General features: G+C 44.0%; 1 protein-coding gene across 5 annotated transcripts in view; it reads right to left on the bottom strand.

Annotated features, from left to right (window-relative positions):
* The window catches only part of ENTPD3 (ectonucleoside triphosphate diphosphohydrolase 3), a 96,223-nt gene that overhangs the window by 63,396 nt on the left and 13,663 nt on the right, over window positions 1-19,164 (bottom strand). For 4 of the 5 annotated variants that reach the window (XR_012724355.1, XM_075315223.1, XM_075315225.1 and 1 more), the window contains exons 2-3: window positions 13,475-13,608; window positions 5,540-5,657 (exon numbers count right to left, since the gene is read on the bottom strand). Coding sequence is in view for 4 of the 5 variants with exons in the window: in XM_075315223.1 (XP_075171338.1) it covers window positions 5,540-5,657; window positions 13,475-13,600 (244 nt within the window). In the remaining variant the exon portion in view is untranslated. The remainder of the gene's footprint in view (window positions 1-5,539; window positions 5,658-13,474; window positions 13,609-19,164) is intronic. The other variant, XM_075315224.1, reaches the window with a different exon arrangement.

The raw sequence follows: 19,164 nt of genomic DNA, 5'->3' as shown, positions 1-19,164 counted from the left end.
ATAGCTGCCATCTTAATGTGGCCCCTCTCCCCATATAGCCACATATAGCTGCCATCTTAATGTGGCCCCTCTCCCCATATAGCTCCCATCTCATGTGGCCCCTCTCCCCATATAGCCACATATAGCTCCCATCTCATGTGGCCCCTCTTCCCATATAGCCACATATAGCTCCCATCTCATGTGGCCTCTCCCAATATAGCCACATATAGCTGCCATCTTAATGTGGCCCCTCTCCCCATATAGCCACATATAGCTGCCATCTTAATGTGGCCCCTCTCCCCATATAGCCACATATAGCTGCCATCTTAATGTGGCCCCTCTCCCCATATAGCCACATATAGCTGCCATCTTAATGTGGCCCCTCTCCCCATATAGCTCCCATCTCATGTGGCCCCTCTCCCCATATAGCCACATATAGCTCCCATCTCATGTGGCCTCTCCCCATATAGCCACATATAACTGCCATCTTAATGTGGCCCCTCTCCCCATATAGCCACATATAGCTGCCATCTTAATGTGGCCCGTCTCCTCATATAGCCACATATAGCTGCCATCTTATGTGGCCTCTCCCCATAGTCACATATAGCTGCCATCTTAATGTGGCCCCTCTCCCCATATAGGCACATATAGCTGCCATCTTATGTGGCCCCTCTCCCTGCATCTTCGGCTCACTGAGCGCTTACCTGCTCCAAGCACCGGTGGCCTCTCCTCTGTCTTCCGTCCTCCGCGGCTCTCTGCACACTAAGGGTATGTGCGCACTAGGTGTTTTTTTCACATCGCGTTTTTTGTGCGTTTTTGGCCGCAAAAAAAGGCACAAAAACGCACCCGCGGTAAAAACGTAATGCGTTTTTACCGCATTTTTGGCTGCGTTTTTGCTCACTGCTTTTTTATGCGTTTTTTTATCAGTGAACAATGCCATTACAGATTGTTGAAAAAAAAGATCTGATGTCATTTCCTTCTTCAATATGTTCTTCATTCTCCACTAGTGTATGCAGGAGAGCAGACAGCAGCTGCAGAACCACAAGGCTCAGCATGCTCCATCCAGGACTGTATCCAGGAGTTTTTTGCCCTCCAATAAAATGACGTGGGCTTCGCCATATTTTTGTATGCTAGCCAGGTACAGCAGGCAGCTATGGGCTGCCCCCAAACCCCAGCTGCCTATGTGTACCAGGCTGGGAACCAAAAATATAGAGAAGCCATTTTTTTTTTTTTATTTCATGAATTTCATTAAATAATTAAAAAAAAAATGACGTGGGCTTCGCCCAATTTTTGAGTCCAGCCAGGTACAACTAGGCGGCTGGGGATTGGAATCCGCAGTGCAGGGTGCCCAAGATTTCTGGGCACCTCCTCTGCGAATTGCAGTCCGCAGCCACCCCAGAAAATGGCGCTTTCATAGAAGCGCCATCTTCTGGCGCTGTATCCAACTCTTCCAGCTGCCCTGATGTCGGGTGGCTCGCTGGGTAATAATGGGGTTAGGGCTAGCTGTATATTATCAAGTTGCCCTAAGCCCGAAATTCATGGTGTCACGCCAATATTAGACATGGCCAACATGAATTTCTAGTAAAGATAAAAAAAACACAACACACAGAAAAATATTTTTATTAGAAATAAAACACAACACAATTAGTGACTCCATCTTTATTGAAATAAAGAACCCCCCCTCCTCCGCAGTAATCCTGGGTCAAGGGTCCCGCGCCGTCCAATCCGGATCCAATATCCCCTGATCGGTTTGCTGGAAGGCAAAGCGATCTGATGATGTGTCAGGATCAAGGATGTGAATTCCATCACACAGCAGCTGATTGTATTAAAGCCATTTATACAATCAGCTGATGCATCAGTGCAAAAAAACAAAAAAAAAAAAACTACACACTTCAGTGCAGACTCCTGTCAGACCGATCAATGCAGGACCCGGCGGTAATCAGCTGATAAAGTCTCCTGACAGCATCAGCTGATAGTTTAGCCGGCCGGGTAGTAAAAAGCCGGCGTCACCACTGTCACTGTCAGCTGATTCCGTCAGGTGACCGCATCAGGTGATCAGCGCCAGGTCCTCCAGCTATCGGAGGTGTCCCAGCCGTCTGCACACACCCGGAGCAGGGGTGGCGGTACCGGGAGAAGAGGTGGGAGCGGACATGGCACCGGGAGGCTGCAGACAGGTGAGTATGACATTTTTTTCTCTACTGTTCACTTTTGACTTCGCAGCTGCTTCCAACTCCTGCCCGTACATGACGCCGCACGGGAGCAGACATGGCACAGGACGGGAGATGGAAGTAGCGGTGCCGGTAATGGGAGGATTCACGCTTCTGTGTTTACCAACAGAAGGAATCCTCTTCCTGTACACGTCACTGTACTACTCACCCCTTGCGTTTACAGCCGCGTTTTTAGTCATAGAAACGCAGCTATATTTGCAATATGTGTTTTTCATTGCGTTTTTGAACATCTCATTGAACTCAATGGGTGGAAAACGCAGTGAAAACGCAAAAAAAGTGCTGTGTGCGGAAGGGAATAGCGCGATCAGCTGTATTCAGCATTGGCCGCGAGTAACCTCAGTGACAGCTCAGCTGATCGCGCTATTCCCTTCATTAGCTGCGTGGAGCTGACAGGAGCGGCTGTGTCTTCTGCAGCTCTGGTCACCTTCATGCAGCAGAGCTGGAAGCGAAGCTGGACCATCCTGGAGTACGCCGGACATGGAGGGCTTTTTCGGGCTTATTAAATTGGTGAACAAGGCAATTTGTTAGTGTTTTTTTTTCTAATAAAGGATTGTTCGGGTGTGTGTGTTTATTTACTGTAATTTACAGATTAATCATGGAAGGTATCTCGGAGAGACGCCTGACATGATTAATCTAGGACTTATTGGCAGCTATGGGCTTCAAATAACTCCTTATTACCCCGATTTGCCAACGCACCAGGGCAAATCGGGAAGAGCCGGGTACAGTCCCAGAACTGTCGCATATAATGTATGCGGCAATTCTGGGTGGCTGCTGACTGATATTGTTAGGCTGGGGGGCTCCCCATAACGTGGGGCTCCCCATCCTGAGAATACCAGCCTTCAGTCGTATGGCTTTATCTGGCTGGTATTAAAATTGGGGGGGACCGCACGCCATTTTTTTAAATTATTTATTTTACTGCACAGTATAGACACGCCCACCGGCTGCTGTGATTGGGTGCAGTGAGACAGCTGTTACTCAGCGTGGGGGACTCAGCGTGGGGGGCGTGTCTGACTGCAACCAATCACAGGCGTCTGTGGGTGTGGAAAGCAGGGAATACGAGATAGGCATATTCAAAGTAATTGTTGCCGCATATTTTCTGCACAGCTGTTCCTCGCCGCGCTGGTGATCGGGGAGCGGTAAGTATGAGAGAGGGCTGCTCACTTCAGTCACTCGGGGGATTAGCGGTCACTGGTGAATCCTTCACAGGTGACCGCTAATCAGTACGCGGCACACAGACAGAGTCGGGGCATGACAATGAAGTCGGGTGAAGTTCACCCAAGTTCATTCTCATTGCGCAACTCTGCTGTCAGCCGACATGTATCAACGACATTGTGCAACACACAAACGGACATTCCACACGGACATTCCACGTACACATACACGGGCATTTTACACACAAACACGGACATTTTACACGTGCACACGGCTCGCATACGCAATCACACAGATGCCATACGTACCGGAGAAACGCCCCAAAAAAATGGAACACAGACCCGAAAAACGGACCGTGTCACACGGACGTTTTTTATGCGTAAGTGTGTTTTAGGCCCTAAATAGGGAGTGTGCAGTACCCACGTGATTATGCTGCTAATTTTGAGACAACAAAGGGTGGTCCATGCATTCTCCTGCTCTGTGTGGCATTGTGTGATTATCACCCTGCTGATCAGTTTCAAAATGTATGTAAGAAATGTAAGATAAAATATATTTATTCTTTACATTATTTTTTAGTGTTTTATATTCATTTAATATTCCTTTTATATTGATTTTATATTCATTTGTTATTGTTTTTAGCATTAAACACTATCTTTATTCTCTATAAAATGTGTTTGTTTTTTTATGTATTTTAGAGTGTCTAAAACGAATTCATGGGATTTACTTTGATTCCTATGGAAATAATTGTTTCGGTTTTCATTGATTGCATTTGTAGCACCCACGGGTCAAGGGGTTAACCTTACTCGTCACCGGCCTCGGTGATGCCAGGTCAGGCGATGTCACGGGTGGCCCTGCCCAGTTTTGTGGCCCCGAGGTGTACAATAGAGCAGGGTTGGGAAAGGGTGATGATGGTGGAGGAATTATGTTGTAACGCCACCTGCGGTAAGTGGCCAGGGAATAGCTACCGCTGCTGTTGCTGTCCTCCGGGACAGATGGTTATAGAAGCTAAGATGTTTCTGCTCCCCACAGGTGGAGCGGGCCCCGGGGAGGATGATGGGGGTAATGGTATTGGCGGGCGTCAAAGCACGTAGCGATGGCAAGGACAGGCGGAATCAGTCTCTGCGGGTTCAAGGTTTTCTTTACTTACAGTCCTGGTTTTACCCGGAAGATGCCGATAACTGCCGTGATGGGCCCGAGCCAATCCCAAGCAATTCGAGGTCACCGCCGGTGTTCCCACTGTGAGTCCTTTCTGGTTGGGGTCCCTCCAAATCCCGGTGTATGTGGAATGGGCTGCGGTTGTTTCCTGCACTCTCTGCAGACCCTGGAATCCTGTGTAGCTGTAGAGAACCTGGGCTGAGCTGCCTGCTCCAAGCCACGGGTCCTATGGAGCTCCCAGAAGTGTGAGGTAAAAGAAGATTGGACCAAGGTCCCAGTGTGTGCCCCACCCCAAGCTGTGCCCGGGGCTAACTAACTATGTATCGAGATGCTCCTTACCTTTTTTCCAAGTGGTGCCCGCCCCCCCAGATGTTTGTCTTGTTGACCGGGAAAGTCCCATGCTTCGTGCTGGCCAACCCCCTGCCTACCCTAGGCCATCCCCCCAGTGGGAAGGCACCTAACTGTGTGGTTTGTGTGAATGTGAGCAAAACCAGTGATTAACCTCTCCTTACTTGGGATGAGTACTACATCTTAAGGGAGATGCAGTATCCTGTGGCAACTGAAGACTCAGGGGCGCCACACAATCAGATGGATTATCAACGAAAACCGAGGTATCACTGTATATAAAATATTTTTTGTATCACCTTGGGTACGTTAATAAGGGCTCTTCCAGTATTGGACAACCCTTTTTAAGTTTAAATCTGTTCAAGTTTTGGTAAATCTACATTACTAGCTGGGTAATATTGTATGTATTATCCCACTTCGCCCCTCACACACACACAGTAATACAGAAGATTTAAAATACATTTTTCTTGAGAATTTTCTTTTTTAACATATAATTTGCCAACTGGATGGCATACAGAACAGACTGTTCTGCCTGCAAGGATAAGAATTACAAAGCTAATTTAGAGTCAATGTTAGTGTTAGCCAATTTCATTTGATTAATGTAAATCTTCCCTGGGACTTTAAATTCTTATTATGTAATATAAGCAATTTAGAAATTGAGAAAATAATTTGATTCTTACCATTAACGTTACATTTGAAGGTCTGGCTTACTACTCCAGTATTGTTCTCTTTTTCAGCAGGCCATTGGTACACATATACTGTGGTCCTTGAGGATCCGGCATCCAGCACTATGCCATACTGCGACACAGTAATAATGATTTGTTATGTACAGTTCAGTTGGATCTTATTAAAATGTAGATTAAACCAGAAATGAATTGAATTATTTAGAACCATCATGTAGGTCCTTCTTCTAGACCAGCTGCCAATTGATTATGTAATGCTGGTCATGGGCACTGTATGACTATAAAGAAAAATATTATTGAGTCCAAAAAATTTCACCAACTTTTTACCCTTAAGCCTGCTTTACACGCTACAAGATATCTTACGATGTGTCAGCGGGGTCAGGTCATAAGTGACGCACATCCGGCATCGTAAGGTATGTTGTAGCGTGTGACAGTGACCTGCAATTGCGATTGAACGAAAAACCGTTCATCGCATGCACGTCGTTCATTCCTAACAAATTGCATGTCAGATTGTTCATCGTACCCGGGGTAGCACACATCGCAGTGTGTGACACCCCGGGAACGATGAACAGATCTCACCTGCCTCCTGCGGCTCCCGGCCCACAATGCGGAAGGAAGGAGGTGGGCGGGCTGTTTGCGTCCCGCTCAGCTCCGCCCCTCCGCTTCTATTGGCCGGCTGCCGCGTGACGTCGATGTGACGCCAAACGTCCCTCCCACTCCAAGAAGTGGACGTTCGCCGCCCACATCGAGGTCGTATGGAAGGTAAGTATGTGTGACGGGGGTTAATCGTTTGTGCGGCACGTTCAACAAATTGAACGTGCTGCACATACGATGGGGGCGTTGCAAATCGCATACGATATCGTATGCGAAATTGCAACGTGTAAAGCAGCTTTATGGTATTAGCCAAATTTATGAAACGGTATCAACCATTTTTTGAACGTGAAGAATGTCCAGAAATCACACACACTGTGTCTGTCTGAATCTTTTTAAAAAACACAGTGCCTTACAAAAGTATTCACCCTCTTGGCTTTTTACGTATTTTGTTACATTACAACTAGTGATGGGCGGAATCGGACTGTAAAAGTCCGGATCCGTGTTGTTTCAAAAGTATCCGGGTTATCAGGGAATTTCAACTAATGATCTGGATCTGACAACTCAAGAAATAAAAAATAAAAAAATAAAGAAAATTAGAATAAATGAAGCGTGCTATAAGTCTCTGGTGCGGCTGTAACTGCTTCCAGGCCGCTCGCTATTACTCATCAATATACACACCTTCCCCCGCCAACAGGCAGTCTTGGACTCTGTGATTGGTTGCAATCAGACAGCGCCCCCAGCCTGTGTGACAGTGTCTGACTGTTTGCTATCACAGACCCTGCAGCCGCCCAGGATTGTCGCATCCATTAGCTGTGACAACTCCAGAACTTTACCCGGAGTTCCACATGGTGGTGGCATCATGCTGTCGGGATATTTTTGGCAGTAGGGACAGGGAAAATAGTCAGAGCTGAGGGGAAGGGCGATGTTGTGAAATATAGGGATATTCTTGAGCAAAACATGTTTCAGTCTGTCAGTGATTTGAGACTGGGACAGAGGTTCACTTTCCAACAAGACAATGACCCAAAGCTACTGCTAAAGCAACACTCGAGTCCTTTAAGGGGAAACATGTAAATGTATTGCAGTGGCCTAGTCAAAGACCAGGTCTTATGTGTGCGTCACACGGGACGATAAATCGTGCGATCGCATAAGCAATCGCACCCACCCCCGTCGTTTGTGCGTCACGGGCACTTAATTGCCCGTGGCGCACAAAGTCGTTAACCTCCTGTCACACATACTTACCTCCCGACCGACCTCGCTGTGGGCGGCAAACATTCTCTTCCTGAAGGGGGAGGGACGTTCGGCGTCACAGCGACGTCACATGGCAGCCGGCCAATAGAAGCGGAGGGGCGGAGATGAGCGGGACGTAAACATCCCGCCCACCTCCTTCCTTCCGCATTGCCGGCAGGACGTAGGTAAGCTGTGTTCGTCGCTCCCGGGGTGTCACACGGAGCGATTTGTGCTGCCACGGGAGTGACGAACAACCGGCGCGCAGAAGGAGGGATGAGATTATGAAAATGAACGACGGGTCAACGAGCAACGATAAGGTGAGTATTTTTGCTCGTTCACAGTCGTTCGGAGGTGTCACACGGTTTGATATCTCTGACGATGCTGGATGTGCGTCACTAACGACGTGACCCCGACGACATATCGCCAGATATATCATACCATGTGACGCCCGCATTAGTCCAGTTTTGAATCTGTGGTCAGAGTTGAAGATCGCTGTTCTCAGAGGAAACCATGTAACTTGAAGGAGCTGGAGCAGTTTTACCTTGCGGTAAAGGCAAAAATCCCAGAGGCAAGATGTGAAAAACTCATACAGATTTATCCAAAGTGACTTGCAGCTGTAATTGACGCAAAAGGAGGCTCTACAAAGTACTGATTATAGGTGAATAGTTACGCACAATTTAAGTTTTCAGGTATTTTATCCTATTTGTTATTTGCTTCACAATAAAAAGAAAATCAAATGTTCACAGTTGTGGTCATGTTCTTCACATGAATTGATGCAAACCCTCAAAACAATACAGTGAAAGTAAAGGTTATGAGGTATCAAAACACAAACAATGACAAGGGGGAGAATATTTTTGCAAGGCACAGTATATAAATGTGGCAGGTTAGATATGTCCTATATAGATTCTTTTTACAGTATGCGATATGCAGCTGTCAAGTGATGAATTTAATATAATAAGACATATAAGCAAATTTATTCAATATTGCTTGATCTGTGAACATGATTTCACAGTCCAGTGACCCATGTGAAGACCCTTGCAATAGTGCCTTAAAGCACATAAACAATGTTGAACTGGAGTGCCATAGCCCCACCAGTAACATTGACTTTGTGAGACCCCTGCTCAGATTTATGCAAATATTCCATTACTCACATTCACAAAATTACCTATCCTTCTATATAATAAACGGGGTTGTTTGTTATATGAATGAGTTGCTGTCTTTGTACATAGAAAATCAAGTGTCTTTGCAAATACTGCTCATATAATGGAGTGGATGCCCACTTCTGTATGTAGAGGGGCCCACCAGGGTATTCTCCTGTTTACCTGTGGGCCAGTCAAACCCTGTGTATGGATCTTTATGATCACTTGTGCCATCTACTCTATATAAATCTAACTTTTTGGAATTAACATGTCCTTCTGATAATGCCATTTTTCTTTCTGGTTTAGGGGGACATACTAACCTCTTTTGATGTTGGACAGCAGATTCAATATCAATCTCTGCATTCTTTATAGCACAAACCAAGACAACGTGTTTTCAGCAAGAGAATTGATTAAAGTATAATGAATGGATGATGTATGAAAGGTTTTCCTTCATGCATATTGAGGTGGGGTTTGGTTAATAAGCTCCATCTTTAATTACATACTTTCACAATATTGTCTATGCTGAGATCAATCTGATATATTTAGCAGAATCTGTGTGATCAGCTGCTGGCATCGCCATGTTGAAGATGTTACACTGAAAACCTCTGATATTTAGTTCAATTGCAACATGAAGACTGGAAAGGGAAACTGGCAGTGATAGAGAGGAGCAACAAAGGGTCTCCTGGTGAGATTTATTTCTATTTCAACACCACACTTGATCTGGTTTTAGACTAAAGAAAAAGTGTGTGTGTGTGTGTGTGTGTGTGTGTGTGTATGTATTATATATGTATTATATATATATATATATGCACCCTTTCTTTAGTCTAAAACCAGTTCTCACCAGGAGACCCTTTGTTGTTCCTCTGCATCACTGCCCGTTTCCACTTCCAGTCTCAGTCTTTATGTTACACTTGAACTAAATATCAGCGGTTTTCAGTGTAACATCTTCAACATGGCGATGACAGCAGCTGATCACACATATTCTACTAAATATATGTATATATATATATACATATATATATATATATATACACATACAGTGCGTATGGAAAGTATTCAGGCCCAGTTAAATTTTTCACTCTTTGTTTCATTGCAGCCATTTGGTAAATTCCAAAAAGTTCATTTTTTTCTCATTAATGTACACTCTGCACCCCATCTTGACAGAAAAAAAACAGGAATTTAGACATTTTTGCAAATGTATTAAACAGGAAAAACTGAAGTATTACATGGTCATAAATATTCAGACCCTTTGCTCAGTATTGAGTAGAAGCACCCTTTTGAGCTAGTACAGCCATGAGTCTTCTTGGGAATGATGCAACAAGTTTTTTACACCTGGATTTGAGGATCCTCTCCAGTTCCGTCAGGTTGGATGGTGAACGTTGGTGGACAGCCATTTTCAGGTCTCTCCAGAGATGCTCAATTGGGTTTAGCTCAGGGCTCTGGCTGGGCCAGTCAAAAATGGTCCCAGAGTTGTTCTGAAGCCACTCCTTTGTTATATTAGCTGTGTGCTTAGGGTCATTGGCTTGTTAGAGGGTTGGACCTTCAGTCAAGTCTGAGCTCCAGAGCACTGTAGAAGAGGTTTTATTCCAGGATCTCTCTATACTTTGCCGCATTCATCTTTCTTCAATTGCAACCAGTTATACTGTCCTGCAGATGAAAAACACCCCCATAGCATGATGCTGCCACCACCATGTTTCACTGTTCAGATTGTATTGGGCAGGTGATGAGCAGTGCCTGGTTTTCTTCATACATACCGCTTAGAATTATCACCAAAAAGTTCAATATTCATCTCATCAGATCAAAGAATCTTATTTCTCAGACTGGGAGTCCTTCATGTGGTTTTTTTGCAAACTCTATGCAGGCTTTCATATGGCTTCCGTCGGGCCACTCTGCCATAAAGGCCCGACTGGTAGAGAGAGCTGCAGTGATAGTTGACTTTGTGGAACTTTCTCCCATCTCCCTACTGCATCTCTGGAGCTCAGCCACAGTGATCTTGGGGTTCTTCTTTGCCTCTCTCACCAGGGCTCATCTCCCATGATTGCTCAGTTTGGCTGGACGGTCAGGTCTAGGAAGAGTCCTGGTGGTTCCAAACTTCTTTCATTTAAGGATTATGGAGGCCACTGTGCTCTAAGGAACCTTGAATACTGCAGAAATTATTTTGTAACCTTGGCCAGATCTGTGCCTTGCCACAGTTCTGTCTCTGAGCTCCTTGGGCAGTTCCTTTGACCTCATGATTCTCATTTGGTCTGACATGCACTGTGAGCTGTGAGGTCTTATATAGACAGGTTTGTGCCTTTCCAAATCAAGTCCTATCAGTTTAATTAAACACAGCTGGACTCCAATAAAGGAGTAGAAGCACCTCAAGGAGGATCACAAAGAAATGGACAGCATCTGACTTGCATATGAGTGTCTGAGCAAAGGGTCTGAATACTTATGACCATGTAATATTTTAATTTTTCTTGTTTAATAAATTGGCAAAAATATCTACATTTCTGTTTTTTTTCTGTCAAGATAGGGTGCAGAGTACGTTAATGAGAAAAAAAATAACTTTTTTGAATTTACCAAATGGCTGCACTGAAAGAAAGAGTGAAAAATGTAAAGGGGTCTGAATACTTTCCGTACCCTCTGTATATATAACCCCTTTAATATTAGCTCCAAAAATCAATATCTATGGAGCACTACCGATTGGCAGCAGCAAACATAAATAATTCTGAATGTCGTCACTTTTCCCTGGACCGATGGATTGATGATTTTACCCTAAAATGTTTTTTAAACTGCATGAGTTTTAAAAGTTCTTGACAAGGAATCCCATAGAACAGATTGTCTAGGAATAGAAACAAGTCATGATTTGTTATTTTACTATGTTTGCCAAACTTCATGTTGGATTAAAAAAAAAAGTTTTAGAAAATCAAGTTTATTTGGATGATGTAATAATAATCCGACATTTCATTTTGGGAGTACCCGTTACTATGACTCCTCGGTTCTTAGTTTTCTAAACACTATATAAACAAAGATTTACAGCAGTATTGTGGTTTATTTTCCATTTATATTTGTATATAAGCATCCAGAAATAATGGCCCTGCCCACGTAAAGATGAATGACGGATAAATATTTCTATGGCATCTACAAACCTACAGATTACAGCCATTGTTTTTGTAGGCCTCTTGAAATAGAAGGGGAAAAAACAGAGCAAGATCGTATGAGCAGGTAATGCTACTGCAGGACTGGCAGTTAATATGCCCCAATATTTAACTATGGAGAGAGGACATACAGTTTTAGTGTTGGATACTTTGTAGCAGGTTTGCACACTTCATAAAGGAAGATGAGAACCTTACATGAGACCCTACTCACTCAGGGGAGTAGCCTTTTTTCCAAATATACAGTTAATGGGGTTCAAAACTTAGATGGCATCAATTTCTGGTTGGTAGAGTTCTGACACTTGGCACCAGCACTGATCAGATATTTTCAATGCTGATGTTGCTGTAAGGAGGTGGCCATGTTCCTGCCGCTGAAGACACCAACCACACTGTCATAGTAAGATGTTGCAATTTAATGTGTTTAAAGTGTTCCTGCATGTAAGAAAGTAACATCTTTTCTTTTACATTATAATTTACAATCTCTTGGCCGGTTTAGTTAGTGGTTGTAGAAACAGAGATATACTGTAGCTGTCCTCTCTATTCCGCTAATGACCTAAAACTAACGCCTATCCATTACTAAACTCTGGGCTTGATGTCAGCTGACAATTCACAGCTGACATCAACCCCAAAAATATTACCTCGATTGCCACAGCAAGGGGGAGGTGCGTTCGACGTCATAGCGACGTCACTGCGGCATCACCAAGCGGCCGGCCAATAGAAGTGGAGGGGCGGAGATGAGCGGGACGTAACATCCCGCCCACCTCCTTCCTTCCGCATTGCCGGTGGACGCAGGTAAGGAGATGTTCGTCGTTCCTGCAGTGTCACGCATAGCGATGTGAGATGCCGCAGGAACGACGAACAACATCATACCTGTGGCAGCAGCGATATTAAGGAAAGGAGCTACGTGTCAACGATCACCGTTTTTGAACGATTTTGTGATCGCTAATTGTTGCTCTTTGGTGTCACACGCTGCGATGTCGCTACCGGCGCCGGATGTGCGTCACTAACGACGTGACCCCGATGATATATCGGTAGCGATGTCGCAGCGTGTAAAGTACCCTTATGTGTGTGGTACACACCTCGAACTTTACAGTTTGTGTTGCCTCATCCCTATCAAACCAGAGTTTTCAATAAATTTATTAATAAACATGGTGCATTTCTTTCTTCATTGCTCAGTTATTTTTTATAGGAACACAAAAACATTTAACTTGTTTTCACACAAAACTGATCCAGAACAAAATACTGACCAGCATAAAGCAGGCTTTACACGCTACGATATATCTAACAAGATGTCGGTGGGATCACGTCGTAAGTGACGCACATCCGGCATCGTTAGTGTAGTGATATCGTAGCGTGTGACAGCTATGAACGAGCAGAAATACTCACCACCTCGTTTATTGCTGACACGTCGCTCATTTTCTAAAAATCGCACGTCCTGTTCATCGTACCCGGGGCAGCACACATTGCTCCGTGTGACACCCCGGGAACAATGAACACAGCTTACCTGCGGCCGCCGGCAATGCTGAAGGAAAGAGGTGGGCGGGATGTTTACGTCCCGCTCATCTCCGCTTCTGTTGGCCGGCCGCTTTGTGACGTCGCTGTGACACCGAACATCCCTCCCCCTTCAGGAAGTGGATGTTCGTCGCCCACAGCGAGGTCGTTTGGAAGGTAAGTATGTGTGACGTTGGGTTACAGGATTGTGCGACACGGGCAACAAATTGCTTGTGCCACACAACCGGTGGGGGTGGGTGCGATCGCAAATGCGATCGCACAATCAATTGTAACGTGTAAAGCAGGCTTAAGGCAATAGTAAGTAGAGTAAATACATTATGTACCTTTAAACCAGGAGAAAGTGACCGTTCATGGTGAATCTGAACATAAGCAATTGCAATGATAACAGATACGCTGATCAAGAGAAACAAAATGGAAAGAATAAGAGGAATCTTCACCTTCGAAGGCATCCCAGCACCTGCAATAATATAGCACAATTAGACACAGATCTTGGTTGTACATTCTGAATATTGGAAATAAATGTCATCCATCTGAATGACCATTTACTGATTACATACAGCCACATGGAAAATGGCCATCAACAGCCTCATTGACATTTTAGGCTGTGTGCACACGGTGCGTTTTTACCACGGCGTTATTTACCGCAAGTAGAGGTGCAGATTTGTTGCAAATCTGTAACATGTGCACATAGACTAAGGAGCTGACATACACTGTGGCCTTTGCATAGGTAATTGTGCAGGAAAGAAGAGCTGTGATCATTACCAATAGTGAATATTGTGCTATACATCCTGTACAGACGTTTTATTGATTTTATTTGCCTTAACACTAGAAGTCCCAGAGAGGGGTCATTTGACATTTTTACCATTGAAACCCTATGGAGCTCGAAATTTCTGGGACTTCTAGTGTTAAATGATGACAAGATAACTACTGAAAAGAAAAGTATAGGCTTAAAAGGATTTGTTCAAACACTGCTTCTGCTTTTTTTTTTTTTTTGAAGGGTAAAAAAAGCAGCATTTTACAGTACTAGCAAAGAGAATGAGATTTCTCAAATCTCATCTCCATGCTGCTTACGGTATATTTTCCTAGTGGATTTAAAGGATCAAGGCGGTTTTTTAAATATATGGCAGTTCTTTCAGAATTCGTCAACTGAATTGTAAAAAAGGAAAGTAAAAACACATAAAAAATACATGTAAAAACGTTAAAAAAATTGCACATATTTTAAGCAGCATTATTCCAGACAACACTTTCATTTTTGGAGCAGAAATATCTGAAAATTCTCAACTTGGGGCTCCTTCACATGGTGAGTTTTTGTTACATTATTTTCATGTGCAGTTTTGCTGCTGAAAAATGCAGTGTTTTACAGTATGAGCAAAGTCAATAAGGTTTCTGAAATTTCATCCACATGCTGCTTATATTTTCCTTGCAGATTTCAACCTTCAAAGCATTTTTTTTCCAAATCTGCAGCATGTGACTTCTTTCAGTGTTTTTGCAGCATGTTTTGCCCATTCAAATGAACGAGAAAAAAATGCAAGTAATACCAAACGCATCAAAAATGCAACAAAAACTTGCAGATTTCACATCAAGTTCCTGCAAACACTCTGGTTTTTACAGCAGAAAAATCTGCTGCAAATAATAAATGCTTGCCCATAGCCTTAAGCCCCCGTCACACACAACGAGATCACTAGCGAGATTGCTGAAACATCACAGGTTTTGTGATGTATCAGCTACCTCGCCAGCGATATCGCTGTGTGTGACAAGCAGCAGCGAGCGGGCCCCTGCTGCGAGGTCGCTGATCGTTACAAAATGATCAGGACCATTTTTTGCTTGTTGGTCTCCCGCTGTGCAGCACACATCGGCGTGTTTGACGGCGGGAGACCAACAATCTGAATGTGCAGGGAGCTGGCGTCTGGCAGCCTGTAAGCGGCGGTACGCTGGTAACCATGGTACACATCGGGTAACTATGCAAAGCGTTTTGCTTAGTTACCCGATGTGTACCATGGTTACCAGCGTACGCTGGTTACAGGCTGCCAGACACCAGCTCCCTGCACACGTAGCCAGGGTACACATCGGGTAACTATGCAAAGCGCTTTGCATAGTTACCTGATGTGTACCCTGGCTTCTAAGCACAGCGTCGTTACACGGGTCGCTGGTGGCTAGTTTCTGATCGCTGTGGAGGTCTGCCTGATTGACAGCTCACCAGCGACCATGTAGCAACGCTCCAGCGATCCCTGCAAGGTCGGATCGCTGGAACGTCGCTACGTGTGACGGGACCCTTAGGCATTTAGATAAGTCAACAATTCAGGGAATGAGAGTTTGTAACAATGGTTCTTTTCCATTGTCAGCCTAGGAAAACATGCCAGAGCAATCACCCAACAAACCAGCAAGATGCTCATTCACTGATAATGCTTACAAAAATTCAGGAATCCAGCACAGCATCTTCATAAAAAAACAAATTTTATTGATCCATTAAAATCCAATAAAACGGACAAGACACGTTTCGGGGACACCCTTGTTCACAATTCCGGGTTGTGAACAAGAGTGTCCCCAAAACGCGTCTTATCCATTTTACTGGACTTTAATGGATCAATAAAATTTGTTTTTTATGAAGATGCTGTGCCGGATTCCTGAATTTTTGTGCTAACCTCTTGGCTGGAGATTTTCCGTGCACAATCTAAAAGGACTTTCAAGTGCACATGGTGAGCTGGATTTAGGAGGATTCCTCCACCTGCTTGTGAGTGATAATGCTTACAGTATACAAGAAAAGCAAAAAAAATCTATATCTACTGACAAATATGATCACATTATAGGCCATGTACCAGAATGTGCGTAAATTCTCTACACAACTTGTCATGTGGCTGGTGGATTGTAGCGATCAGTAGGAGTCCCAGCAGTCAGACCTGCCGTGGTCCAACATTTATCGGTAGTCATTAGATAGGTAAAACATATTTTATACTGAAATACACTTTAATAGGGTTGTCAGGGCATACAATATTGATGACCTAATTTCAAGATAGGTCATTAATTGCAGATCAGTGGAGGTTTGACCATCGGCGCCCGCACCAATCAGATGTTTTTCGCTACAGCAGCAGCCACATATAACCACTGATACAGGCAGGGCAACTCCTTTTCTTTGGCATAGAAGTTGTACTTCAGTAGCCGGCAGTAGCCGTTACATTTTGAATGGATCAACAGGTGCGCTGGATGTCAGACGTCCACCAATCCGCTATTGATAACCCATCCTCCAGATTGGTCATTAATACCGTATGCCTAAACAGCCACTTTAATATTAAAATACCCCAGTCAGGAATGGGTTAAAGTAATCTTAAATGTCAGCGGTTTACTTTATGATCACAAACGTCATTGGTTTACTGTATGAAATGAAATGAACTAATATTTTATTATAATTTTACCCAAGGTCATAACCTTCTTCCAAGAGAATTTTGTGAGTGAATTGCTGCCAAGGCTATTCCTGGAATCAAGGCTTATTGTGCTTGGCTAGAACATGGAAACCTTATCATTAATACTAAAAATAAGCAAAGAAGAAAGAAGTGATGATATGAAAGGGAGTGTGATTAACGTTGCTGAGCTGTAGAATCACCTGTAGGTATCACTCACCATTTCTAAGTCAGGTTTTCTTATTAGCGACTATATGTGTAAATTTGCTAAAGGAGCATCTTGGAATTCTTATGGAATGTGATCATCTGGCAAACTCCGGACCTTTATTGTGCCAAATCCAATCAAGGTGTTCGGTAGACCAGCTCCAGTCATTGAAAACAAGTTTATACAAGGTTCTACTATTCACGTATGCCATGACCTATAGCCTATTGTGCCTGTGCTTTATTCTTCTTCAGACAAATACTGAAATTTCATACATTTACAGTTTTAAGATTGAAAGAAAACCCAAGTCCATCCAGTTCAACCTATAATCTATAGCCAAACCAAAAGGCTGAAATTAATTATTTGCAATATTAATAACATATTAATTATAATTATTTCATATTAATATTATTTGTATCACTATTTAGCAGAATTAAATGGGGTTGTCCACTACTACCGTATGACAATCCGTTCTCAGTTCCTATACTCACCTTGTTATGTTACGTGATCTCTCTGGCCAATCAGCAGCCACTTCTCCCTTCCCTTCTTCAGACAAATCATACATCTGGAGAAAGTGACAGCTGCGGCTGCCCTCTTACTTCCTCCAGTTATCAATTACATCTGAGGAGGAGAGAGTGAAGCAGCCGCTGATTGGCCGCAAGGATCTCACAGAGAAAAATTTGCTGAAAGAGTATGTGAAAACTTATTATTTTGTGATCAACATTACATAAGTGACCCCCAATCTGTATATTTGTTATTCTGTCTGGTTGATTGGGTAAAATTAGCTTTACAAGTGCCCCCACGCCTCCCTCCTTGTTCTGCGTCCTGCACTAGTCGTGAGAGGTAAATGTTTTTACTCAGGCTGCTTTCACACATCCGGTTTTTGTAGTGCGGCTCAATCCGGCTCAAAAACCTAAGCAACGGATGCGGTGAAAAAACCGGATCCGTTGCATAAGTTTTTCCATGCGGCCCGTCCGTTTTTTGACGGATGCGGCTTGATACTAAGCATGCGCAGTGCAAAAAAACCCATGCGGCGGCCGAATGCGGTTTTTGCAGCAGGACGCCACATCCGGCGTCAATAAACTTGCAATGTAAATCGCGTTTTTTTCACCGCACAAAAAACGTGCCAGGCAACGTTCCATCCGGCCGCCGCATGGGCTAAATATGCCGCATCCGGCAAAAAACGGACGCAACACAAGGCCATGCGGCACAATATGGCGCTAAAGCAAGTCTATGCAGAAAAACGCAACCGGCGGCGAAAAAAAACAGTTGCGTGTTTTCTGCAAAGTGACGTATTGTGCTGCACTGCAAAAACCGGATGTGTGAAAGCAGCCTTATAGTGAAAAACCTGTTTCCTTTCCTGACAAATTTTCATTTTGTCTTTTGTAAATTTTTGAAGGACCAGTTCCAGGTAATTTCACTCTGGTGTCAAATTTAAGCAACTTGGTGATGACAGTCTTTAACAGTGTTTCATGGTATATCTAATGTCTAAAATTTTATACACTTTTCCTGACTAATAACTTTCAATGGAATACCTTTGCTGTGTTGTAAGCTGTTTACAGCCCTTGGGTTTAGCATTTAAAATACAAATATTGTAAAACGCAGCCAAGAAAATGACAGGAAAATCCTACTAGAACAGCTAAATTTTATACTGAGTTAACCAAAACATCCAGGCTGCTTTATTATAACTCCATAAAGCAAACTACACAAAGAAAATAAATGGTTTTCTTAGTGCTGACAATGGCACTTCAGTAATCTAAGAAAAAGACTGATGGCACGTCCTATCTTTCTAAGGCTAGGTTCACATTTCCGTTAAATTGTATCAGTCACAATCCGCGGCTATGGTAAACAACGCAATCCGTTTAGCGGATTCCGGTGTGTTCCATAGACTTGTATTAGTGGCGGATTGCGACTGATTACCTTGCATTGCATCCGCTGCGCCGCGGTCAGCCATTTTTGGACTGACCACCGGGCGGGAACAACGCAGAACGTAACGTTTTTCGGGCCATCAAAATTAACGCACCGCGCAGGAATCCGTTGTCATCCGTCAAGCTTGTAATGTATGTCTATGGTGCTGGATTCCGTCGTAATCCGTCTTACGACAGAATCCAGCGCTAGATTCCGTCATGCTCTACTGAGCATGCCCAGCATGTTTGGCACACCCACTGGGCTGTCCCAAACAGAAACAGGTGCAGGTGGTGCATGTCCCAGATGCTGTTCCACCCAGAAACTGTTGGCATGGCGGTGTCAGCTGTGCTGGGGCTGGGGCAACTGTGCTGGGGCTGTAGTGGTGATGGCTTCAAATAATGGTGCCTGAAGCTGGCACGTGCGCAGATTGAGCTCTTGGCTCAATGACAAGCTGAGATCTCATCTTCGCACGCGCCACCTCTGGGTGCCATTTTCCTTAACTCCACTG

Source organism: Anomaloglossus baeobatrachus, chromosome 6, assembly GCF_048569485.1.
Source record: "Anomaloglossus baeobatrachus isolate aAnoBae1 chromosome 6, aAnoBae1.hap1, whole genome shotgun sequence".
In the NCBI taxonomy this organism is placed as follows: domain Eukaryota; kingdom Metazoa; phylum Chordata; class Amphibia; order Anura; family Aromobatidae; genus Anomaloglossus; species Anomaloglossus baeobatrachus.
The sequence above is the reverse complement of the archived record's forward strand: the minus strand, read 5'-3'. Positions and strand labels throughout refer to the sequence as shown.